Source organism: Phyllostomus discolor, chromosome 3 (genome assembly GCF_004126475.2).
Source record: "Phyllostomus discolor isolate MPI-MPIP mPhyDis1 chromosome 3, mPhyDis1.pri.v3, whole genome shotgun sequence".
Lineage (NCBI taxonomy): Eukaryota > Metazoa > Chordata > Mammalia > Chiroptera > Phyllostomidae > Phyllostomus > Phyllostomus discolor.
Window position 1 is genome coordinate 116,429,136 of NC_040905.2, and position 25,170 is coordinate 116,454,305.

Here is a 25,170-nt window from a genome sequence, read left to right on the forward strand (position 1 = left end):
GAGGAGCCCAGGTCTGTAGTGGACCACCGGGTTCCGTCCAGCTGGGCCACCAGGTCGTCTCTCCTCAGCTGCGGCTCTCGCGACCCTCCAGCCACAGGTGTCCCCGCTGCTGGACTCTGGGGAGAGCGGAGCCCAGTCGCCTTCCCGGAGGAGGTGACTCGGGCCGGGCGGGCCGCGCATTCCTGAGCCCTGAGTCAGTGAGGCCGCCCCCTCTGGCCCGGCCCGCCCCGCCCCCGGCGCGCACGCCCCTCTCGCCCTGGCATTCCCGGCGGGCGGGCCGGACGGACGAGCGGGCGGGCTCGCTCGCGGGCGGGCGGGGACTCGGCGCGGGAGCCCTCCCGGCCGGCAGTGGCAGCCCCTCCTGGAGGCCCTCGGGAGCCCGGAGGACCCCGGGTGCTAGCGGTGGCAGCGGTGAGTGAGCGCGCCCGCCGGGAAGGCGCAGGGCGCCGCGGGCGGGGCGGGTTCCGGGGCTGCGTCCGCTGCGCTCGGGCCGGTCCTCAGCACACCGTGGCCGGAGCCGGTGGCAGCGGCCGGAGCCAGGTCGGGTTTGGGGTCCAGGTCGGGTCAGGATCCGGGGTTCGGGCCATTCCCAACCCGAGGCGCCCGAACTTTCCCTACTGGGTTTTCCCGAGCCGCCCGCGGAGGCGGCCCAACCCCGGATTCCAAACCCGGCGCGCCGCAAAAATAGCCCGTGGCTGGATTAGCATGTCCCTGCGGGCTGACCAGGCCGGACAGCTCGGCTCCAACCCCCGCCCAACAGCTGAGGGTCCTGGGAGCGAGAGGACTCTGAGTCCGGGGTTGTCTCCAAGCTCCTGAATTGTACCCTCCCCGCTTAGGTTCTCCTTCCCGGTCACCGCTGGCGGGTGGTGTCTCCTAGTCGAAACTAGGGCTCAGAGGGTGGAACTTCTTGGGATCGTCCCCGTCCCAGCTGTACTCCCTGGGGATGGGAATCCTATCAGCACTCACAGCAGTAGCTGTCGCGCTCGGGGGGTGGAGGTGGACCCCTTTCTCCCCCGTCTGTAATCGCTGAAACTGCGGGGCTCTGGGAGTACTCCCAAAGACAGTCCCCTGCCCGGTGCTCCGCGGTCAAGAGGAGCAGGCCGGGGCTGAGCATGAGCCCGCCGCAGGGCGCCTCGAAACAGGCCTTCTCTCGGCTGGGGAGATGGAGGGACCCCAGCTGCTCCGGGCGGGGGTGGGGTGGCGGGGGTGGCGGGGGTGTGAGGGCTGGCTGTCTCCTGCTGGGGCGTGAATGTGGGTCCGAGTTGGGGGATGGGCAGGGAGTCCCCAGTCTGGAGCCCCTGCTCTGTGCTATGAAAGACGCCCCCCCCCCCCAACCCGCACCTTGGGGACTTCCTGGCAGAGAAGATTCAAGGATGAAACTGGCTTTTCAGGTTTGGCCCAGCTCGATGCTGGGCACTCCCCACCCCCATGGAGCCTGCTTTAGCCCCCTAGCCCCCACCCAGAGACTGGGAGAAACCTAGGGAACCAAGTAGTTGGCTGGGGCGGGAGGGGCTCCTGAGGCCGAGCCCCCTGCCACCAGGAGTCATTCTGGGCAATCTGGGCCCTTTTGCCTGAGAATTGGACGGGAGCTAATAGGGGGCACAGGAGTCAAGTGGCCCCAGATCGAAGGTGTAGCCCCTTTAAGCAGCCTCCATTGGCTGAGGCGCCTCCCGTTGCACACACCCCAGGGCAGCAGAGCTGGGGCGCTGCTGTGTCCAGTACCCCTCATTCAGCGTCGCTGTGCCGGCCAGGCAGACCCCTGCCTTTGGGAGCTCCCATTCGAGGGGCACCCTTGGTTCAGAGGGAATCACCCAGGGCTCTCCTGCCTTTCAGGGCCCTCTTAGGGTCTTCTCAACTCCAACCGCTGCTCGGGGCGGCACCCCCACCCCCACTGCTGCCCTCCCCGGATGTGAGGGGCTCCTTGATACCGGCTCCGGTTTCCCCACCCTGGTGTCTGTGACAGGATCAACTTTCTGTCCAAGGATAGGATTCCTCTGCTTCTGCCTGTTTTCTGGGCTGGACGTGTTTGAGGGTGACTTCTTCTCCCTGAACCCAGATGCTGTGGGTTGGAGAGGGTGGAGGGAGGGTCCAGAGGGGCCCAACAGCCCTCCACAGCCTGAGGAGCCCAGGGGCCTTCCCCTTACCTTGGGGGCGGTGGCCAGGGCCAGCTAGGCAGGCACCTGGGTCCCTTTCATCTCAGCTCCGGAAAGACATGGCCCAAGGCTTTAAATCCCCTTGGAGACTCAGTGACCTCAGGCAGTGGCTGGCCTCCCTGAGCCTGATTCCTCATCTGTCAGATGGGTGCAGAGAAGCTCCCCCAAGGCTTGTGAGAGTTCGGCAGGTGTGTCCAGTTATGATGACTGAGCCACGTCTGCTCCGATAGCAGACAGCAGGGAACCGAGTTCCCCTCGGGCCTCTCCAGCACTGTCCAGCGGGCGCTGTGTCCTAGGAGTGCATTGCTAAGCCCCGAGGGTGTCCGGGTACCAGCAGTACGTGTGCGGAGTCAGTTAGGGGTACTGGGGGGGGGGGGCTCTGCCTGGTGCCCAGGCATATTGGTGGGATATGGGCTTCTTCCCTCTGCAGTTTGAGGGGCTGCTACCACCTAGCTCCTGAGGTGCAGCTAGACTCCAGATTGTCACCCCCACAATCGGCTGTAGCTAAGTCCCTGCCCCGACCCCTCGCTGACTGTGGCACGGGCAGGTCGCCTTGGGGCTCCCACACCTCGGGGTATGTTTGCTCTGTCAGACCCAGCTGGGTTAGGGGCTTTACTTCTGGCCGTTGGTAACCCTCGGGCGCCTGCTGGGACTTTGGACAGTGCCTCCCACTCTGTGCTCCCTTTTCTGCCCCGTGCGTCGCCCTCCCAGGTCAGGTCCCCCTGGGAGGGCCCTCGGGGCCTCCTCCAGCAGGAAGGCCTTGTCTTCTGTTATAGGCCCTCTGCAGGCCCCTCGGCTGTAGTGTATGACATGGAGGCAGGGATTTGATGTGACCTTCTGATGGGTAGAGGGTACCATGCAGGTCATTGGCCAGGTGTCAGATCTGCCCAGCTTCCCTCTGAGGGTTGAGGGGGGTTGAGGGAGGTTGAGGGGGGTTGATGGGAGTTGAGGGCCTGGTGGGCCTGACCTGTATCCCTCCCAGTATAATGCTATTTGCAGGTGAGGCTAGGAAGCCCAGACAGGTGACTTCCGCTTTACCATCCAGCAGTGTGTGGTGGAGAAGGACTGGATTCTGGGCTGCCAGACACCTAGTGATCCCCTCTCCCACAGGAGACCTGGGTTGGGTTTTAGATTAGGGGTCAAACAGAAGACTGAGGGCCAGAGATCAGGGTTCTAGTGGGGAGGTTGGAGGAGCTGGCTTCTGGGACCATGCTCAGGTGAGCTGGGGACACGTTGGGGCAAGCGTCCTGGGGTGGGGCCCATGCTCCAGCTGACCTCAGTGGTGGGCGGTCCTCTGGGCTGGGCAGGGCAGGGAGCCCATGCTTGGCAGGCCCAGTCCTGGGGCCGGGCCGTCCACTTGGCCTCTGGCTACCCCTGCCAGCGTGGTCCTGCGAGTGTGCGGGAGGCCTGGGTGCAGCGGTGGCTCTGCTCACACCTGGGGATCCCGCTTGGCACCAACCGTGGCCACTGGCCAGGCCTGGGCAAGCCAGGACTCCTCCCCGGCCTCCTCCTGCCTCTTGGCCCAACTTCCCAAGCAGGGCATCTCTGAAGGGTTCCGTCCCCAGTATCCCCCACGGCCCCTGCTCACAACACTCACACTTGGGCCCTCTTACCCCCGGGCTGGCTGCCCTTCCTTGGCTACCTTGCTTGGGCTGCTCCCCAGAGCCAGCAGGCCACGTCAGCCTACTGTGCGGCAGGAGCCACTGGGGCCCCTGGCCTCCCTACCCTGGCTCCTGCGTCCCCAGCCCCTCTGCACCCTTGTACAGTTCTGGCCTGAAGTGTCCTCAGTCAACCCCAGAGTGGGACCCTCCCCCCGAGCCTCCCAGCCCTTCGCCCTGATGGCTGCAGCAGCTCCCACCCCTCTCATTGCTGCTTAAAGCAGCCCCAGGGGTCCCGTGACTCTGCCGGGCCCTCTTTCCCAGCCTCAGCTCACCTTGCCCCTCGTCCTGAGCTGTTCAAACACCTGGGGAGCAGTGTCATTTTGTGTCCCCCTGCTGATCTGGGTCCCCACCCTTGGCATTTGCTTTGTCAGCAATTCTCACTTTACTTCCAGATGCTCCTTTGGGAGTCTCCCGATGGGCTGGGCCCCGGGTGGGCAGCCACGGATGTTGCCAGAGTGACTCAGATGCTGTGTGACCCTGGGCAGTCGGGCTGTGGTTTCTGCCTGCACTGAGGGGTCAGCAGAGGGGAGATGCCATTGGGATTTCCACCATGAGGGGCTGTCTGGGAACAAGAGCCCACTGTACGCCCAGGGGAGGCCTGGACACTGAGCCACTGTGTCTGCCGGATAGGCACTGCACCCTCCCCAGTCCAGACTCTTTGTCCCGCCTGGGCCCGCCCCTCCCCCACACCCTTGGGTGCTGGTGTGGAGCCCTCCTCGTGAATCCCACCCACTTGAGGCCCAGACGGGGAACTGGGCACACAGGGGGAGGGCAGGCTGGGTGTCCCGGAGCTGCGTGGGCTACAGAGCTCCCTCCTGCCTCTGCCCCAAACACAGGAGGGGTTTGGCTGGAGGCGAGGGACACCAGGAGGTCTGGGCACACAGGCAGGGAGCTGGTGCCGCATCATGAGCTGCGTGGCCCTGTGTTCCTGGACAGACCGAGGGCCGGGGCCTTCGGGGAGGCTGGGGGCTGCCCAGCTGCCCGTGCATGCTGACCACCCTCCTCCTAGCATGTGCTGTTCCTGCCCGACGTGATCATACAGTCGGCTCCTCCTCCAGGTCCAACTGAAGGGTCATCTTCTGGAATCTCCCATTACCCAGATCATGGGGACTGACAGGATCTGCTAGCCTGCGCTCCAAAGTGGCCGGTGTCTCCCTGGCAGTGGCTCTGGAGCATGGTGGGCCTGGCAGTGATGGGTAGCACATACGTGGGTGACCTCCTGAGCTGTGCTAGTGGAATCCAGGGCCAGGAGCCTGACTGAGGTTGGGCAGTATGCATGTGCAGGGGCAAGGCCCTGGGATGGGAGGAACCAGGGGTCAGGAGAGCCAGGGGTCGGGGTGACAGTGGGAGCCCTGGAAAGTCATGTATGTGTGTGGTGGGGGAGCCGACCCATCAGCTGGCAGAGATTCCTTGTACTGCTGTGCGGCAACCAGCTAATATCACCTAGGTGTGCTGGGCGTGCAGGGGGAGGCGCGTGGAGAGGCTGGCCCCCCAGCCCCTAGGCTGCAGATTCCCAGCAGTGGCCCCAGGTGCCACTCTGAGCTCTGTACCTCTCAGGACCTCACAGTGACCCCACCAGAAGCACTGGCTCGCTTCTCAGGCGAGAACACTGAGGCTACACGGGCACCGGGTGGCCGGTTGGCAGGCACGGGCCGCAGGCCACACGGCCGCCCCATCTGAAACGCTAAGGGGGTTCCCATCCCGTCTGGTTTCTCACCCATAAGGCCCCACAGGGTCCGGCACAGTCTCGGGGGGCAGGTGGCTTGGATCACCGCCTGGCAGGCGTGGCTTGACCGTGGCTCGGAGGGCACACGGGGTGCTGTCACAGCACTGCAGGTTCTGGGCGCCCCGTCTGATCACTGGCTGTGTCCCCAACGTGCCCGGTGCTGGCTGAAATTCCACCACTAGAGCCTGAGGCCCGAGGCTGCCCTTCCCAGTCACTTCCTTACCAGCAGGGGGGTCTTAATGGCCACATGATCTGTGAAGGGAGGGCTGGGGTGCTGAGCGCACCAGGGAGCACACGGCCCTGGGCTTGTGACGTGAGCTGGACGAGGGCTGCTCTCCTGGTTCAGGCCCCTGGGAGACACATTTTCAGGAGGATTCATGTCGTTCACTGCCCCCCACCAGACCCGTCTGCCTTTGCCCCTCTGTAGGGACCCCTTTGTCAGACCCCACGTTAAGGGGATCGGCCTGGGTAGGCACCCAGAAGGGATTCCTGGTGATGTACGAGCAAATGCTGGCTTCAGCCCTCGTTCTGAGATCATACCAGAAGGGAGGGGACAGGGGCTTGGCTCTGAGGGGGCCACCTGGGTGCACAGTCAGCTCAGAGCAGAGGCAGGACCATGAGGGATGGAGTAAGAGCTGGAGAAGGCATCCCTGAAGGACTCCTTCCCACGGAGCCTGTTCCTGATTGGTGTAGCGCAAGTGGGAGCTGTGAGCAGGGCCTGGGGATGGTCCCCATTGCTGTAGGGCCAGGCAGAATATAAGTGATGAGTAGTGTCACTACAGCTCACTAGGATCTGTGAGCAGTGCCCTGGCCCTGGCCCTGGTCATCGTAGAGCCTGAAGGGGCTGTGCGCAGCACTCAGTGGTGCGCCCTGTTCGGTGTAAGGCCAGTAGGGGCTGCCGGCCACAGCCTGGCCTGGCCCCCAGTCAACAGAGGGTCAGGAGGAGCTGTGTGCTACATCCAGGGCTGTTTTTGGCCTATATAGTCCTGGTGGTAGCTGTGAGAACCGTCCCGGACCTGTCCCTGGTTTGCGTAGGGGCAGGAGGAGCTCTGCCCAGCACTCTGTGCCCTCCCTGGGCTGTGTCGGAGCAGGAGCAGACGCCTTCCTCATGCGGTAGTCCCAGGCCAGGGCAGAGCCCGAGTCGCTGGAGCTGGGTCCTGGCCTTCCCGGGGCCCGTAAGAGCAGTAGGAGCCGTGAGCAGTGTCTCAGGCTTGTCCTCAGTTATGCTACCTTGAATGTGTGACTTCAGGCAAGTCAAGCCTCTGCTCTCCAGGCCTCAGTTGTCTTATTTCTAAGGTAGGGGAGGGGCCCTCTCTGTATTTACTCCGAGCAGCTGGGAGGGAGGCTCAGAAGTGGAAGCTGTTTCTGGGGTGTCAGTAGGTGGGTTACGGGCCTGTTGGGATCTGAATCTCTTTCAGGAGGCTGAGGAATTTTGGGGTCTCTGCCCTGAGTATTGGTTGGCCACTCCCCTGGTATCTATGCCCCCGCTGTGTTCAGGGAAACCTCCCAATCCTTGGGTCCTGTTTTCAGGTCCTGTGTGGCCCTTCTTTGGGAAGGGGGATCCAGACCTGTGCTGAAAGTGATGCTTCCTAAGGAGGGAAACGGAATGCCAAGTAAGCTGTGGTCACATGACCTTTGCCTCACAGTGCCACGACCAGGCAGCGGTGGCCCAAGTCAAACCCTGGCTTCCTGCTCTGCTCTGGGTCCTGGGCCCTTACTCTGTGCGTGAGGGATAGATTTTGGATTGGGTCTCAGATGCTTAGCTTTGGGGCTGGACTGGCAGCACTGCAGCTGCTGGGCTGCTCTGCTGCTCTTTCTGGGTGCATGGCTCCCCCTTGTGGTCGCGACAGCGTCTGCGCCCAGGCGGGTTTCAGGAGGCGCTGCTGCAGCAGCATCTCTCAGACCCTGGGATACCATGTGGCCGCTCCCGCTCCTCTGTGACACAGAGCCTTCACACACCCCAGTTGGGGACGCAGGGGCCCTCTGTGTCTGGGGCAGACGGCATGATGGCTAAGAGGGCGCGGGCTGAGGCTTGCCCTGTGTGCAGGCCGCCGTGAGCTCCTCAGCCTGCCTGGGCCGTGCTCCCCAGACTTCTGCTCTGGCCATTCCGGTGCCAGGAGCAACCCTCCGGCCCCAGTCTTGCTAACTTGATCTCCTCCTTCGAGCCTGTGCTCAGATGTCACCTCGCAGGCAGGCATCACTGCCCCTGGCAACAGCCATGTGCCGGCTTTGTGCCTATCACGCCTCACATCTTCTAACACAGCGTTATCTGCCAACTTACAGGTTATTGTGTGTTTGGACTGTTAGCTCCAGGAGGGCAGGGATTCATCTGGTTTTGGTTTCTCTGTTTCTGCACCTGTGTCCCAAGCACCGAGGAGTGGCTCCCAGTAGCTGCTCTAACACCTGTCATGTAAATTTACATCGTCTGGAGGCCTGGCGTGGGCCCAGCCATGCATGTTGGGACGAACGTGGTGGGGACAATGCTGGTCCGTGTTGAGCTCCTGAGCTTTGGCAGTGGGAGCTGGGACCACCACGGTCAGGGCTATCACCGCATCTCCTTTCTCCCGGGTCGGCCCAGGGGACTTCGGGCATCTGTCAGCATGTAAGTGAATCACACCCGCCCCCAGGCCCCCACTGCTGCACCCGGAACCATGAGTGAGGCCCGCAGGGACAGCACCAGCAGCCTGCAGCGCAAGAAGCCACCCTGGCTGAAGCTGGACATTCCAGCCGTGGTGCCCCCTGTGGCAGAGGAACCCAGCTTCCTGCAGGTAGGCCCTGGCCAGCATGGGCTGTGGGTGCTTCCTGTCCAGCCCCCTCACCACGACCCCATTGCCCAGCCCCTGAGACGCCAGGCTTTCTTGCGGAGTGTGAGTATGCCGGCTGAGACGGCCCACATCCCTTCGCCTTACCACGAGCCCCGCAGGCCGGTGCTGCAGCGCCAGGCATCCATCACACAGACCATCCGCAGGTACGGCACTGCGCCTGGGCTGCTCCACGGGTTGGGGGCTGGGGGTCGGGGGCTGGGGGACCGAGGCAGGCACACGGGTCCCCTTCCGGTAGTGAGGCTGGGAATGGGTCAGGGGCCCCTCCTGTCTCACCGTCTTCTCAGTCTCATTCCCTGTGTCACCCTTGCCTCCTCCTGCTCCGGGGACTGACTCCTCTCACCTACCGCCCTTCTCCGCTGCCCCCAGCACTCGCTCTCTCCTTCTCTGTCTCCCCCACCCCAATGCTCTGGCTCCTGAACAGCCGGCAGGTGCGCTTTGGGCGCGTCCACACTCTGCCCCTCTTGGGCTCCCCTGCTGCCCGCAGGGCCCTCCCACAGCGCCGGTCTCTCTCCCGGTCCCTGCTCAGGTACTGTGGGCAGGGTGTGAGTGTGTTAGCATCAGCTGCTGTGTGCATGGCTTGGGGCCTCTTGGGAGCTGGCAGCCCGGTTTGCGTTCCCTGAGGCTCCTACTAGCAGGTGCTGGCGGTGTTTTTGCTTGCATGTCCAAGGGCTGTGGGCAACCTGCCTGGGCTTGCAGTGCCCGTTGCTTGAGTCCTGTGGTGTCCAAGGTCAAGCTGCTGCCCAGGGCTCAGCTCTCCCTGGATGACCTAAGGGCGGAGCTCTGAGCACCGTCTCTGGATGCAGTGTCTCCTCACAGAACCCCTTCTCAGGGCTGGGGTGTGGGCCTGGGTAAGATACTCACCTGGACAAGGCCTATTATCTGTGGCTCTAGTGGAAGTTGGAGTTGGCTAATTGTTTAGGGGGCAGCCGGGCTGAGACCCACTCATCCTCTTCACTGGACCCAGCTCAGCTGGACCCCAGACCCTGGAGTGACAGAAGCCTGGGGGGAAGCATGCTGCCTAGGCAGGGTCCTGTGAGGCCCCCGCTGGGGAGGGGAGAGATCTGCTTCCCCGTGTTGAGTCCCTCTCATGGCAGGGGCACAGCTGACTGGTTCGGAGTGAGCAAGGACAGTGACAGTACCCAGAAGTGGCAGCGCAAGAGCATTCGTCACTGCAGCCAGCGCTATGGGAAGCTGAAGCCGCAAGTCATCCGGGAGCTAGACCTGCCCAGCCAGGACAATGCGTCACTGACCAGCACGGAGACGCCCCCGCCGCTCTATGTCGGACCATGCCAGCTGGGCATGCAAAAGGTGTGCCTGCCCCCCGCTGCCTCCCAAAGGCTGCTCACTCTGCTCCCCTGGGCTGGGGCTGGGGACACCACCAACCTGAGCAGAGGAGTTTCCTTGAAGCTCCTGGTCTGGGACGGTGGTTGGATGGTCCCGTAAAGACACCTAAGATACTTTCTGGGAAGGGAGGTTTGGGGGATGGGATGGGTTGCCGGGATTGTACAGTGGGGCCAGCTCTGGATGGGAGAGCATCTCAGGGAGGGCGAAGAGCAGTGTGAAGGCACTGTAGGCGGGGAGAGGGACCCCTCTGGGTGCAGTGGGGTGGGGGGTACCCACAGCTGTCCAGGCACCCACGGAGTGTGGGGGGAGCAGCAGCTGTGTTCTCCACAGTGGGGCTGGGGTGGGGAAGGAGCCTTTGGGGTGATGACCCAGCCCCCCGACTCCTGCGTCTCCTCCCCTCTGCCAGATCATAGACCCCCTGGCCCGGGGCCGGGCCTTCCGCATGGCGGATGACACCGCCGATGGCCTGAGTACCCCGCACACGCCCGTCACTCCGGGCGCTGCCTCCCTCTGCTCCTTCTCCAGCTCCCGCTCGGGTTTCAACCGGCTCCCACGGCGGCGCAAGCGTGAGTCTGTGGCCAAGATGAGCTTCCGAGCAGCTGCAGCGCTGGTGAAGGTGGGTGCAGGGGCTGGGCAGGGGGTGGGGCCGACCTGGTAGTGTGCCACATGCTCACCCCTCGCTGGCAGGGCCGCTCGGTTAGGGACGGCACATTGCGCCGGGTGCAGCGCCGAAGCTTCACCCCTGCCAGCTTCCTGGAGGAGGACACAGCTGACTTCCCTGACGAGCTGGACACGTCCTTCTTTGCCCGGGTAAGAGCTCAGGGGTGTTCCCCTGGACCCCCCCCCCCCACCTATGTGTCCCGCCCTGACTGTGCGTATTTGCTCAGGAAGGTGTCCTCCACGAGGAGCTGTCCACATACCCAGATGAGGTGTTCGAGTCCCCATCAGAGGCAGCGCTCAAGGACTGGGAGAAAGCCCCAGACCAGGCGGACATGACAGGAGGGGCCCTGGACCGCACGGAGCTGGAGCGCAGCCACCTGATGCTGTGCGTGGGAGCGGTGTGAGGGGGCCGGCAGTCGGGGTTGGGGGCGGAGGTCAGGAGCAGTGGGGCCCGGGCAGGATGCCCTAGAGGGCTGAGGGAAGGGTCCTCTCAGCTACTGTGGCTGGACGACCCAGGGCTGGGCTCCGTTTGCGTCTTAGCTGCTCACCTGTGGAATAGAAGTGAAGTCCCAGGGCCCCCGGCTAGACAGAATTCAGCGGGGAGGCCAGGGAACTGTCATAGATCTGGTCCCACCTTCCTGCCATCTTCGGAGGGGCTCAGGATTGCTCTTTACCTGTAAGGAGGAGGGTGCACAGTCTTCACCACTACGTGGGAGCAAGACAGGGACAGAAGGTTGCCGGGGGCGTGCCTGGGCCAGACTGCAGCAGGACGGGGGTCTGGTGTGGGAGCCCACCGTGCCTCTTTCCCCCAGGCCCCTGGAACGCGGCTGGCGGAAGCAGAAGGAGGGTGGCCCCGTGGCCCTGCAGCCCAGGGTGCGGCTGCGTCAGGAGGTGGTGAGCACGGCGGGGCAGCGGAGGGGCCAGCGCATCGCTATGCCGGTGCGCAGGTTCTTTGCCCGGGAGAAGAGGCCTTATGGGCTGGGCATGGTGGGCCGGCTAACCAACCGCACCTACCGCAAGCGGATCGACAGCTATGTCAAACGCCAGATCGAGGACATGGACGACCACAGGTAGGCATGGGCGGGGGGGATGTGGCTTATAGCTGGCAAGACTCTACGGTGGGGGCTTCCCGTTGGAGGTGCCACCTTCCCCACCTCTGCTGACGCTCCGCCCGCAGGCCCTTCTTCACCTACTGGCTCACCTTCGTGCACTCACTGGTCACCATTCTGGCCGTGTGCATCTACGGCATCGCACCTGTGGGCTTCTCGCAGCATGAGACCGTGGACTCGGTGAGCCCCGGGGCTCTCTCTGGGCCTAGACCAGTGAAGTCTGGGCTCTGGACGCCCTCCTGCCCACTCTGGAAGAAGACAGCCTGAGTGGGCTCCTTCTGATCTTTTCCCCTCAACTTCCCAGGTGCTGCGGAACCGTGGGGTCTATGAGAATGTCAAGTACGTGCAGCAAGAGAACTTCTGGATCGGGCCCAGCTCGGTGAGGGAGGAGCCTGGCAGGGTGGGTGGGCAAGGACTCTGGGCCGGCAGCTGACGGGGGCTTCAGCTGCACATTCCGCCCCTTGTAGGAGGCTCTCATTCACCTGGGCGCCAAGTTCTCGCCCTGCATGCGCCAGGACCCACAGGTGCACAGTTTCATCCTGGCTGCGCGGGAGCGGGAGAAGCACTCCGCCTGCTGTGTGCGCAATGACCGGTCGGGCTGCGTGCAGACGTCGGCGGAGGAATGCTCGGTGCGTGCCCCTGCCTGCAGCGTGTGACCCAGAGCTCTGCGCTGTGTGGTTGTGGCCACGTTGCGACTCCGGGTGGTGCTGGTTGAATTGTCCTTTCCCCCGGATCGTGACACGGTGCACCTTCCCCTCGCATGATGACCCTTGCTAATGGTCACCGCTTTTCACCCTCAACCCCTCTGTCTGGCCCCACAGACACCGTCAGGCAGTCGTGTGACGTCTCGGACTTGGGCATGCTCTTCCTGTGTCTTGTTTTTGTGCATGTCTTAAGTTTACGGAAGTGGTATTGCCTTTTTTTTTTTTTTTTGCTAAACAACTATGAAAGAACAAGATTCATCAAAGTTTTATTACCTCATTTTATGAGGAGGTGCCAGCATTTATACTGGGCCCTAACTTTGGGCACAGGTGGTTTTTAATTTTATGCTAATATGAATTATGTTCTTGAGCTTGTAACAGACTCCCCCCACACATGCACATTTCCACTGTGTAAATGGATAGATTTTGGGTTGTGGGCTCAGAAGGATCGTGATGTTTGGCTTTCGACTCCTGCCTTCTGGAGACCTTGCTGGCCGAGGGGAGGCTCTGAGGCCGGCCCTGTCTCCCACAGTCCACGCTGGCCGTGTGGGTGAAGTGGCCTTTCCATCCCAGCGTCCCAGACCTCGCTGGCCACAAGCGGCAGTTCGGTTCTGTCTGTCACCAGGACCCCAGGTCAGTCCTGCTGGCCCATCCCTACCTCCCTGAGCAGTGGGGAGAGGGCGTAGCTGCTCCCTGTGGGGTTGGGTGGAAGGGTGGCAAGGGGACAAAGCGGGGTCTGACCGCCTCCTGGGTTCATGCAGGGTGTGTGATGAGCCCTCCTCAGAGGACCCCCATGAGTGGCCGGATGACATCACCAAGTGGCCGGTGAGCTGGGATAGTAGACTGCTGGGGCTGCGGAGTCACCTTTATCACGTGGAGGAGGAGTCCACACCTCACCCATTTATGAGGCCAGGAGGTTCCCATTGTGGGACCACCCTGTCTTTGGATGTAATGCCCTTGGTCTTGGCCTAGCCAATCCTTCCACCAACACCTGCCTCTCTGAACATGTAGCCAGAACCACATAGAGACTTGGGAGGTCAAATGACATGATTTCAACTTGACAGATGGGAAAACTGAGGCTTAGGATGCAGTAGTTTGCTCAAAGTCAAGGCCTATTTTCTACTATAGGAGCCTGTCTACCTTTGCCCCAACCCCTAAAGCACAGTGTGGGTCTAGGGTTGGGGGAAGCCCCTACCCAACTCACCCCGTTTGTGACCCAGATATGCACCAAAAACAGCGCGGGGAACCACACCAACCACCCTCACATGGACTGCGTCATCACGGGCCGGCCCTGCTGCATCGGCACCAAGGGCAGGTGGGTGTGCCTGCGCGCAGAGCGGGGCCCGGAATCACACGCGATAGCGAGGGCGTGGGGTGAGAGGGGCTGGGACCCGGGCATGTGTGGTGCAATCAGGGGTCTCTGCCCCTGGGCTCCGGCTGTCCCCCTCTGCAAGGCTTCCCTACCCTGACTTGACCCTCCAGGTGCGAGATCACCTCCCGGGAGTACTGTGACTTCATGAGGGGTTACTTCCACGAGGAGGCCACACTCTGCTCTCAGGTAGGTGTTGGGGTGCGCACCCTGCCCCACCCTGCTCCCCAAGGCAGGCACTGACAGGCCACTCTGCGCAGGTGCACTGCATGGATGACGTGTGCGGGCTCCTGCCCTTCCTCAACCCCGAGGTGCCCGACCAGTTCTACCGCCTCTGGCTGTCCCTCTTCCTGCACGCTGGGCAAGTGACACCTTACGGGCTAAGCAGGGTCGGGTGGTCTCAGGGACCCCAGGAGTGGCTGGCAAGGGGGCGGCCCTCCCTGCTGAGTGCCGCCCCCCCCCACCTCACAGCATCCTGCACTGCCTGGTGTCCGTCTGCTTCCAGATGACTGTGCTGAGGGACCTGGAGAAGCTAGCGGGCTGGCACCGCATAGCCATCATCTACCTGCTGAGTGGCGTCACCGGTAACCTAGCCAGTGCCATATTCCTGCCATACCGGGCAGAGGTAAGGCTGCCCCTGGGTTCCAGCCTGGGAGCATCTCCATTTGGCCCCTCCGTTCTGCTGTGCTCTGGGCCACGAGAGGCGGGACGGCTGTAGTCCAGGGCCCTGCTCAGCATCCCCGATGCCCGCACAGGTGGGCCCGGCCGGCTCGCAGTTTGGCATCCTGGCGTGCCTCTTCGTGGAGCTCTTTCAGAGCTGGCAGATTCTGGCTCGGCCCTGGCGTGCCTTCTTCAAGCTGCTGGCGGTGGTCCTCTTCCTCTTCGCCTTCGGGCTGCTGCCCTGGATCGACAACTTCGCGCACATCTCCGGCTTCGTCAGCGGCCTCTTCCTCTCCTTTGCCTTCCTGCCCTACATCAGCTTCGGCAGGTTCGACCTGTACCGCAAACGCTGCCAGATCATCGTCTTCCAGGTGGTCTTCCTGGGCCTCCTGGCCGGCCTGGTGGTCCTCTTCTACTTCTACCCCGTGCGCTGCGAGTGGTGCGAGTTCCTCACCTGCATTCCCTTCACCGACAAGTTCTGTGAGAAGTACGAGCTGGACGCCCAGCTCCACTGAGCTGGGGGCGGTGGGGCCGCAGGCCGGCAGTGGGCCGGGCCCAGGTGGGCCGCCCGCCCCGAGCCTCACAGGCCAGGGGGCCTTGTCAAGCAAGCCCTGTGGGCGTCCTGCCTGTTTCCTGGACACAGACCTCTTGTGCCTTGTTCACTGCTGTTGAACCTCTTGTACTTCTGGGCATTTATTACACTAGTTCCTGTGATTACTTTCTAACTAGTCTCCTGACGACCACCTCGTGTGGCCAATAAATGGACTGGGAGCGTTTTAGCTGCCACCAACTTGATCTGAGCTGTCTCCTCCTTTCTGATGGAAAGTGTCCAAGCACCTCCCCCCAGTGAAGTCCCTAAGCCAGGTGGACCCACCTGCTCCCCTTCCTTAGAGTGACCGATAGCCATAGACACAGACCCATGGGTAAGCTGTCACATGTGTGTCCCCCCCCCCCCCCCCCGCTTAGAAGTGGCCCCATCAGCCCAACCAGCAGCTGCTGCTTCAGCACCAGGCTGGCGCCCATCCCAGGAGCCAGGGGGAGGGCACTGAGGCAGATGGACCCTGTGCGTGGCTGTGCTCTTGCTTCTCCACAAGCAGAAACAGAAAGCCAGTTGCCTGCTTTATTTCCTGCCTGCTGTAGAGATCACAGCCACAGGTTGGCGTGGTGTCTTAGGCCTTTAGGACTCACCTGCACCATTCTCTGCCCCCTGCCTCCCCCGAGATGGGGGCTGTGCTGGGCTCCCGTACCCTGGTACTGTGGCTTTTTGACTTTTCTAAGTGGCAGAGAGATTTATTCTGTACACGAGGCCATGCCCACACTCCTGTGGGATCCACCGTGAAATTATGGTGTTTGGGTTAGGGAGGGGTCAAGTTCAGGTCTTGAGCACGGGATCACCTGGTCCTACTCCCGAGGGCCCGGAGTTCACTCTGGCAGTTCCAGCTGTGTGCAGCTGGTGAGTCTACCTCTTCTGTGGATAGGGGACAGTGACCCAAGGCTTCCTCCTGCTGGGGAGAGGCCCGGCTACCAGCACCCAGTTGTCCTGCTTGGAGGTTCATTTTTGCCTTAGTTTTTTGATGAAGGACACCTCATCCCGATTCCGGATGCCATAACTGAAAGAGAAGGAAAAATGTCAAGTATCCCATCTACAGACAGTTAGGTCCGTGATGCCTCACCTGAGGCTTGTGAAAAACCAAGAAAGAACAGTGGGGAGTGTGCTGTCCAGGAAGGCAAGGAGGGGCAGTATCCACCCTCCCAGACTCGCACTGTGCCAGCGGGCAGCCTTTTGCCGCCATGCACTCTTTCTCCTCTCTTCCGGGCTCTGAGTAGCCCTGAACTGCCACTGGTAAGAAACAGTATGCTCCTCACTACTCCTCTGCCTCCCGTTCTCCCAGTAGGGAGAGCCCCCAGCAGGAGGACACGGTCTAGCCAGGGACTCTCCTGGTCTCAAATTCCCAGGAACTGACTGAAGGGCCTGCTGGGAGGGCCCAGCCCTCTGGCAGAGCACGTGAAACTGGAGGGCATAGTCCACATGCCTCCCTGCAGCTCAAGATGTGGTCTGAACTTACTCTCGGAGCTTCTTCCTGTCTTCTGTGAGCTTTTCTCCTGCAGAAGTTAGGTGGTACGTCCTCCACACATAGGACCTGCGAGATAGGGATTCAGGTAAACCTCAAAAAGGGGCAGCTGGGAATGCAGGGGCTGGGTGTGAGAAGGGCTCACAGTGCATGACCCCTGGGCGCAGAAGCATTGCCCTGTCTGAAGGATCCGGAGAATGGTGACAGGGAGCTAGTTACTTGTCAGTACTTGTAGCGGAGACCAGGCAGTTAAAAGCACATGTCCGGCAGGGGCGTCTGTGGAGTCCCACACCAACTCCCGGGAAGGGCTGCAAGGAGCCACGCCTCACTCACCAGCTGATGTGCTGAATGCCCCCTTCACGCTCCTGCCTGAGCTGCACGTATCTCTGGATGGCCTTCTTCAGATCTAGGACTGTGGCGTTCTGTACTACAACCACAGCTGCAACAAGGGACAGATGAGAGAAGATCTCACAGATACAGCCTCGGGTGGCAGGAGAGGAGCCCAGAAGCCCCGTCAAGCCTTGTTTCTGACTGAGGCTCAAGTTCGGGCAGGGCGGACTTATGGTTGCCCCAACCCCCTGGGCATGGCCTCTTGGCATCCCGTTGACCAGCCCCTGTGAAAGCTCAGCCTGCATGGCCTGAAGGGAGATGGGCAGCACTTACGCATGACTTCCCCATCCATCTTGCACACTCGGACTGTCATTGCCTGGCCATATTCCAGGGCTATTTGGGAGTTAACCTCTTCCAAAGTAACCTAGAAAAGACCAAGGGTGGAGGTGGGAGCCCTGGTTCTCTTTACCACCCCTAACAACAACAGAGAAAAACAAGCTGATAGTGTCCAAAAAGTGGTGCCATATTTTAGGAAGGACAAGAAAGTGAAGAGATTCTCACTTATACATTAGAGCTTCCCATTTTTTCGGCACCTCAGTCTCATGCTCCACCACATTTTCTATTTGAAGTCCAAAGTGGACAGAGGCTAGGAAGAAGGGAACGTAGAAACAGGCAAGAAGAATGACCAGCCCTAGATCCTCTCACCAGGGGATGCGCAGGAGAAAGAACCCTGCTCGTCAGCTCAGTCTGAGAGCCTCTGACCACCAACCAGAATCTGGGCTTGGGCCTCGGGACAAGGTTGCAGCAGGTGAGGAAAATAGTAGTTTAATTCTAAAACTCCATGATGGACAAACTAATACTGAAGACTGAGAAGGGAAAACCCAGTAATATTGACTTGTCTTTATTATTCTGTTTGCTATAGGCTTTTTTACACCAACTTTGTGCTACAAACCTGTGTGTTAAGATGTCAGGTATCCTCACAACTGGGTTTTTTGGCGCTGTTTTAAATTCCGTGCCCAAGGCGAGAGCCTCGCTGCCCCATCCTAGCCCTGGCCCTATTTAAGACTCTCGTTTACACCCAGAGGTGCCTTACTGAGGTCTCTGGGCCGCTGTCCTTATCAGCACCGGGGGCCGGTCCACGCCCCTACGCACAGCTCAACGGGGAACGACCCGGTCCCTAGCCCGCGCGCACCTGGATCGGTAGATCGCAGAGGAGTGGGTCTTGCACCACCATGGCTAGACCTTCCTGGAACACGTCCACCGCCTCGGAGTGCGGGAGGGCCTCCTCTTCATCCTCCTCGTCATCCTGCACCTCAGGCGGCGGTGCTGCCGCCTCCACCTCCGCCTCCTCCAGGGCGCCTTGACCGCCGAAGAGCTCAGTACGCACCGGTAGCCTAAGAGAGCGACGCTGGGCGTGCACTGCCAGGGACGCAGCACGCAGTTCCGCCTGAGGAGCATCGAGGGGTGGGGCTTCCGTCAGAACCAATAAGAAGTGCAAGATGGCCTGCCGCAGTGCTCTCTGGGAACGCGGAATCGGCGTGTCTATTGGTGGGCTGAGGGAGCGGTGGCCGGGACCTAGGTGAGTGAGGGTCCGAGCGGGTGCACCCGAACGGCCGCAGGGACTGCGGGGAATTGCGGGGCAAGTCATCTGTCATGCTGCTCTTCTGTCCGGGCTGCGGGAATGGGCTCATCGTGGAAGAGGGACAACGCTGCCACCGTTTTGCCTGCAATACCTGCCCCTACGTGCACAACATTACCCGCAAGGTGCGTTTAGGAGCCTGGCGTCGGGCCGGGCGCCTCCCATAGGCCTCTCAGCTCTCCCCGCCCACCATTCCCAGAGTCTGCCTCTATCCTTGCGTTCTCTCCCGATCGCTTCAATCGGCTCTACCTTCGAGTCTAACTAGAATCCGTCCGTGTGTCCCTTCCCAGCGCCATCACCCTGGGTTATTGTCGTTACCTCTCTTTGGGCTGGCGGCTCACACATGTGCTCCCTACGCTGTGGTCACAACAGCGGCCAGAGTGGTCCTTTCAACTTTTAAGTCAACCCGAGACCGTCCCGTGCTCAAAAACCCTCGGCAGTTCCCTCACGCACTCAGTGGAAGCTAAAGGGTTCACAGGACCGAACCTTTTCCCCGAGCTTCGCTTCTCTGATTTCATGGACCAAGGTGCTCCTTTATCCCAGCAACACCAGCCTCTTGGAGGCTCTCCCGTCATGAACGTCCTTGTTTGCTGTTAGTACCACTGCAGTCATTGTTGAAGGAAGGAGGTTTGGGGAGACTCTGGAGGGCATGTATGGAGGTATGGTTCGGTGGCCCAGATCTGTTCTGTTCACTGACCTGGAGAGTTGAAAGTCTTGCTATTGTTCGTTAGGTTACAAATCGGAAGTATCCAAAGCTGAAAGAAGTGGATGATGTGCTTGGTGGAGCAGCTGCCTGGGAGAATGTTGACTCTACTGCAGGTAGGAAAGGAAAACTCTTTTTATTACCAGCTGTGGATAAAACACAGGAGGCTGCTGACTACCACTCCGTGTCAGAATCTGTGGCCACTTACAGGAAGTGGGCTTCTAAAGATAGAACGTGTATTTGTTTTTTAATAACTTATTTGTTACACAAATGATGTTGGAGCAAGCCTTGGAGTCATGCATGCCTGAGTTAGAGTTTCAGGGTGACTTCTTACTGTGGTATGACCTCGGCTCCCTTGACCTCTCGGGGGCTAGGCCATACTCATAGGTGGTAAGAGCGCAAAGTGAGCCATACAGTGTTTGGCAGGTAACAGGCACTGAGCAGGTGGTAGCTGTGACAGCAGCCATGGCAGGAGTAATAATGCAAATCAGTCTAAGGAAAAATATGGCCTTTTGGCTCTAATGCAGAGTTTTAAAAGTTAATACCAGAGAGCATTAAACTGCAGTCTTAGTAAAATAAATGTTTATTTCAAGTCTTGCCTCATTTCTGATAGAGATAGTTGTGATGGAAGAAAGACAGAGAAGAGCCCTGGATGCAGCCAGTATTGAGAGAAGGAGGAACTAAGTCATGAGTAGTACTGTCTCTTTCACCATAGGAGACCATCCCAATCTACTGTGTTAGAAATTTGCCAGTGGCAGACTTTGTCATTGAAAGATGAATTATGTACCAAATGTTCAAAACGGTGTTTGAGGGTGGGAAGGTGTTTGCATCAGAGCAGTGTTAGTGTCTCACAGTGAAATCTCTTTGAAGGTAAATGTGTGCCTTGGGGCCCTCTGAAAAGGTGCGGGAGGTGTAGTGAGACCTTGGTGAGAATAGCCTGAGGCGCTAACTGCCAAAATGCATCCCTGACTACAAGGGCCAGTGGGCTGGTCCTCCGTTGGAGCTTCTCTGGGAAGACGAGAGGGCGCGCATTGCCCAGGTGGTGGAGGTGCGCTCATTAGGGGAGCATGTGGGGCATAGACCCTGTAATTCACACAGCAGCCATGAGTCACCTTTTACATTGTTTCCAATCCGTCTTCAACCAGATTTGAGAAGAGAGGTGGGACCCAGGGAGGGAAGGAGAGTTTGCAAGCTCTCCTGGATCCCTCAGTGTGAGAGCCTGTTGGGGATGCGACCACTGTCTGTGACCTTAAATCATGGTACAGGGGACACTAGATAAGCAAGGAGGGTCTTTGCTGCCTTTCACCTAACACCTGCTTCTCAGAGGTATGTTGGTCACAGACATCATTTTCTTCTTTGGGTCACTTTTTTTTTTTCTTGTTTCTAGAGCCATGTCCCAAATGTGAACACCCTCGTGCCTATTTCATGCAGCTTCAGACCCGCTCTGCAGACGAGCCGATGACCACCTTCTACAAGTGCTGCAATGCTCAGTGTGGACACCGCTGGCGGGACTAGAGCCGGCTGGCCCGGCTGTGTGGGTGGCTGTGCACCTCACTCCCCGAGTGGGTTCCTGCGGGGAGCAAGCACTGCGTGTCCTCAGGGTCTCTGCTGGTGTGGCGGGAAGCCGGCGTTCTTAGGGTTGTTGGCCAGGGTGTCAGGAAATGGACAGGCCACCTGCCAATCAGTGGATGAACTCATTGGTGTCCAGGGAGATTTTGTGTGGGGGCTTAGCAACAACTAAGAACACTCTGTTTAAGGTCCTGTTCATTCATCTTTACATTTATTGGGCAATCAATATTCTTTACTATCAACCAACAATCTTAAGTATTTACGTTGCACAACTAATAAAGTAAAATGTATTAATTTAGTACATTAGTTGTTCCTAAATATTTAACTATTAATTGCAAACTTATTTAATCAAAATTTATTCTGTATATTAATTAAAATGAAAAACTTAATATTGCCTTCTCAGTGTTTTATATGATTTAAGTAGGTGTCAAACCACAAATCATGATTCCAAAATTAAGTAGGACTTGGACTAAATTGGTTACAAAATTGCTGATGATGTAGATTTAAATTTATTATTTCTATTCTTGCTACTTAGGATTATAATAAATTTATTAGATACTATGTTTTTATACTTTCTGTGTTCTTTCCACTCTGAAATGAAAAAGGACACTTTAAACTAGCTGGGAACAGGGTCTAGGTTATTGATTGATTGTGTACTCAGGGCCTTGACTTAATTGCTTTTCCAAATCTCCCTCTCTTTTTAAAAAGATATTACTTATTTATTTTTAGAGAGAGGGGAAGGGAGGATGAAAGAGGGAGAGAAACATTCATGTGTGAGAGAAACATCAATCTCATACCCCCCGCTGGGGACCTGGCCTGCAACCCAGGAAGGTGCCCTGACCAGGAATTGAACCTGCGACCCTTTGATTTGGAGGATGACACTCAACTCACTGAGCCACACCAGCCAGGGCTCTAAGTCTCTTAATAATGAAGTCTTACTTGTAAAGTCATGGGACTTAAACTTATACCTTCGATATAGGTTTTTACTTTTAAGTCTTGATATTTTTCCCAGAAATGATTTTTTTCTTTTTGTAATTTACTTTTATTTTTACAAGTTATGCCATGCTAAAACTTCATAGAATTACTCATGTGAAGTAATTTTCTTTGACATTTTATGGCTTAATCAAATGTATACCACAATTAATTTTGTTGTTTAAATAGGGATTTGTCATGATTTTAGTATCACAAATTTAGGCTGAGACGACACTCAGAAAAAAGTTTAAAGAATGGCATTGCAGCTCTGGCTGGTGTGACCTAGTGGGCTGACCAGACTGCAAATCAAAGGGTCGCTGGTTCGATTCCCAGTCAGGGCACATGCGTGGGTTGCAGGCCAGGTCCCCACTAGGGGGCATGTGAGAGGTAACCACACACTGATGTTTCTCTCCCTTTTTCTCCCCCTCTCTAAAAATAAATAAATAAAATCTTAAGGAAAAAACAAGAAAAGAATGGCACTCCCAAAGATGGAGTGAGTAGTAAAAAACAAAAAGGCAGGGCTGCTGTACAGCAGCAGCAGTAAGTCAGGTGCTTTCACTGTTGTGGGTCTTTGGCGCCGCGGAGCTTAAAAACCGGTCCTCCAAAAAGGGTAAAGGGGCCTAGCTGGTTGGAGCATCATCCCAATCGGGGCGCATACAGGATGTTTCTCTCTTACATTGATATTTCTCTCTCCCCTGCCCCTCTAAAATCAGTAAGATGCATCCTTGGGAGAGGGTTATAAATAAAAAAAAGAAGACTGGATGAGGTACACAAATTCACACGGACTACTGAGTCCTGTGGAGAAAAAGGGATGGCCACCGCCACTCTCAAGGGGAGAGCACGCCGACCCTTGCCTGGACAAGCTTTTATTGGTTTCCAGCCACATTACATCAAAGAAGGTTCTCATTATTTCTAAATTTAGTTAAGTGATTACTTCTTACAGATAACAAAAAGGAGAAAAAGTTGCAAATGCAAAGGAACAATAAAAATGATTGATTTGGTTACATTTCGTCCTTGGGACATCTTAGCACAGACTTGAGGGAGTTGTTTCAGAGATACACATTAAACATCCTCAGTCTTAGCTCAGGGTGAGGGAGTTTCAGCAAGAGCAAGTCTCACAGCAGCCTAGGTACAATGCAGGCCTGGTTCCCCACGGGAAAGCTGATCTGCACACCTGGCTCCTGTGTGCCGCCTCACATCGATCGGTTTTCCGGGTCAGTACTGGGCTACGTATGCCATTGCCATGCTGATTGGTTCCCTATAGAAGACGTTTTGGGAAAATACAGCAATTCCAGAGTGTGCTATGGCTTTTCTTTAGCAATGTGACCTCCAAAGAGGATCCACATGGATGCAATCAGAGAGGCAACGTGAGACTGAGGAGCAGCCAAATGCGAGCGCCTGTTTGATGCAGGAAACCTTCACTGTCGCTATTACCCCGGACTTGTCCGATCTGCACTGCGTGGATTGTTAGGAAGGCTGTGGTCATTACAGCACTGCAGGCGTGTTAGGCATGATAGAAGTCTTCCACAGTGGGGTGAATGACAGCTGCATCTGTGGGTGTCAACCAGCTCGTAAAAACCGAACACCAGCAGCAATGGAGCAACAGCATTGCATTCCTCACTCCCCATGGTCAGTGCATTCTGGGCATCTCAAGGCTTCTAGAAATCCAGATGTTTCTTCAGGTCAGCTCAGCCCAGAAGTCCTGTGTCATGATGTGTGGGAGCCTCACCCAGTTTCAGTCCCAAAATGATGAGTCTTCAAGTTTCCCATGCTTGTTTTCTTACCGCTGTGAGCGCAGCGGCTGGGATCTCAGCCTGTTATCTGTGACTGGTTGTGTTTTGAGACAGTTTGTTCTGGTTTTACAAACATGATTTTATCATGTGCTTTAGTCTCTTCTGTTTCTGCCACTACTTCTATTCTGCCTCAGGTGCCAGATCTTCTGTCTGTGTTTGTTGTGGAGGCCTCGTGGGTCTGTGGGGAAGCCCACGCCCTCCGAGGGTAGCCTGCTTGCCTGCCTGTGCGTTAGGTGTGAGACCTCAGCCAAGTCGCTCGACCTCTGCCTTCCTTTCCTTGTGTGTAGAATGGAGTTAGTAATTGTCACTTTTAGACTTCGTGGGTCTAGAGTCAAACTCTAGGAAAATGCAAAAAAACAACTTTCACAATTTTTTTATAGGTAGAGTTTGAACTGTAATCATAGTAACTGAATATAGTATTTTGTAACACAGGTATATTGATGAGAATAATGAATACTATTTTGCTTAATCGAGGTTCAAAATTAGTAGTGTTTCTTGTCATCAAAATTTGAGTGCAAATGCACAGGCTGGCGTGGCTCGGTTGGTCGGGTGTCGTCCTGCAAACTGAAAGGTCACGGGTTCGTTTCCCAGTCAGGGCACATGCCTAGGTTGAAGGCGCCCAGTTAATGATTCTCTTTCTCTCCCTCCCTTCCCCTCCCTCTAAAATCAATAAGCATGTCTTCGGGTGAGGATTTAAAGAAAAAAACATCTTAAAAAATTGAATGGAAATGTGCATTTATTAATGCTAGTTAAGTGCATGAAATTCATTCTTGACATTCAATATGGATAAGACATGCAAATATTTTCCTCAAAGTATTTGCTGATGAATAATACAGTGAAAAAACCATAGTCTTTAAACACTGTATGTTTTTACAAGCTTTGTAAATTTTTTCACCTAAGCTCTTTCATGCTCTGTGTATATTTTTACCACCATCAATGCTAACACATTGGCGGATCCCACTTCAAGTTCTACTGAACTAGTATTTTCTGAACTTGCAAATGCCGAATGTAATTTCAACTCCTTGACAGTTAAGGAGTAGTTCCATTTATGTAGTCCTAAAATTATTTCGGCCCTTTGAAGGCAACTGCAAGGCTGATGTGGCCCCCAGTGAAAATGAGTCTGACACCCTGCGGCCTAGAGGGTGTCCTCAGTTTTAAGACGACTACTTTCACTCAAGGCTGAGCGTGTTAATGTTTTCTCGGGGCGCACTTCTTGCTGCTGCAGTCAAACACAAATAAGTTACAATCAGTAAGTAGCTCTCCTTGCTTGGTGTACAAATGACCCCCTTGGAAATTTAATGTGTTTGCCTTGTTTTTACTTTTAACTTCTGTGAAGAAATCTGCGTGTTGAGAACCGTGCCAGGGATGGGTACTAGGCTGGTGATGTCGCCCAGCGGCGGCGTCGCTGCGCAGCGAACAGCCTTTGCAGTCCAATCTGATGGCAGAATAACCCACTCTCCACTGTGCCTTGAAAATGTGACATTCGTAGTTTACTTAAAACTGTAAAAAAATTATTTATTTTTAAAAATCGAGGTAACGCTGCTGAGAGCGCCCTGTGTGAGTCTCAGGCGCACAGCATTATCACTGACGTCTGCGCTCTCTGCTGGGTGCTCCCACCGCGAGTCTGCCTCCCTGCGCCCGCGGGTTTGACCTCTGCTGTCCGTTTTGCCTCCCCTCCCCCACCCCCTCCTCTGCGGTAACCACTCTTCTGTTCCCTGTATCTACAAGTTTGTTTTTATTTTGTTTTATTCATTCATTTGTTAGTTCTTATTATATATCCCTCATGTGAGTAAAATCATATGGTTTTTGTCCTGTTCTGACTTAATTTCACTTAATATGATACCAGCTGGGTTTATCTATATTGTCACAAATGGTAACATTTCA

The 25,170-nt window shown here is 57.2% G+C and overlaps 3 protein-coding genes across 6 annotated transcripts; 2 read left to right on the forward strand and 1 right to left on the reverse strand.

The window, feature by feature from the left end:
- The first annotated feature begins 264 nt into the window (after positions 1–264).
- On the forward strand, positions 265–15,003 carry RHBDF1 (rhomboid 5 homolog 1). Of its 4 annotated transcripts, XM_036021178.1 has the most exons (20): positions 265–411; positions 8,168–8,308; positions 8,378–8,508; positions 8,787–8,891; positions 9,460–9,673; positions 10,116–10,325; positions 10,397–10,519; positions 10,597–10,754; positions 11,182–11,439; positions 11,547–11,658; positions 11,783–11,857; positions 11,946–12,107; positions 12,712–12,812; positions 12,941–13,004; positions 13,400–13,494; positions 13,662–13,737; positions 13,809–13,909; positions 14,020–14,173; positions 14,304–14,767; positions 14,800–15,003. In XM_036021178.1, exons 2-19 carry the CDS (start codon positions 8,192–8,194, stop codon positions 14,721–14,723), a joined length of 2,676 nt encoding a protein of 891 aa, XP_035877071.1. In that variant the 5' UTR covers positions 265–411; positions 8,168–8,191; the 3' UTR covers positions 14,724–14,767; positions 14,800–15,003. The 4 variants fall into 4 exon arrangements, with proteins under 4 accessions (XP_035877071.1, XP_035877070.1, XP_028372707.1 ...); XM_036021177.1 differs by having other exon boundaries at positions 14,304–15,003; XM_028516906.2 differs by lacking the exon at positions 8,787–8,891 and having other exon boundaries at positions 14,304–15,003.
- A 315-nt stretch (positions 15,004–15,318) lies between these two features.
- SNRNP25 (small nuclear ribonucleoprotein U11/U12 subunit 25) lies at positions 15,319–18,053 on the reverse strand. Its single transcript, XM_028516917.2, has 5 exons — positions 17,803–18,053; positions 16,944–17,034; positions 16,614–16,719; positions 16,275–16,349; positions 15,319–15,818 (listed from the first exon to the last, which is right to left on the reverse strand). The coding sequence occupies exons 1-5, from the start codon at positions 17,842–17,844 to the stop codon at positions 15,761–15,763; spliced, it is 372 nt and encodes a 123-aa protein (XP_028372718.1). The 5' UTR covers positions 17,845–18,053; the 3' UTR covers positions 15,319–15,760.
- Positions 18,054–18,176: 123 nt separating this feature from the next.
- Positions 18,177–20,864, forward strand: POLR3K (RNA polymerase III subunit K). The gene is made up of 3 exons (XM_028520523.2): positions 18,177–18,374; positions 18,981–19,068; positions 20,340–20,864. Exons 1-3 carry the CDS (start codon positions 18,264–18,266, stop codon positions 20,465–20,467), a joined length of 327 nt encoding a protein of 108 aa, XP_028376324.1. The 5' UTR covers positions 18,177–18,263; the 3' UTR covers positions 20,468–20,864.
- The last annotated feature ends 4,306 nt before the right edge of the window (positions 20,865–25,170 follow it).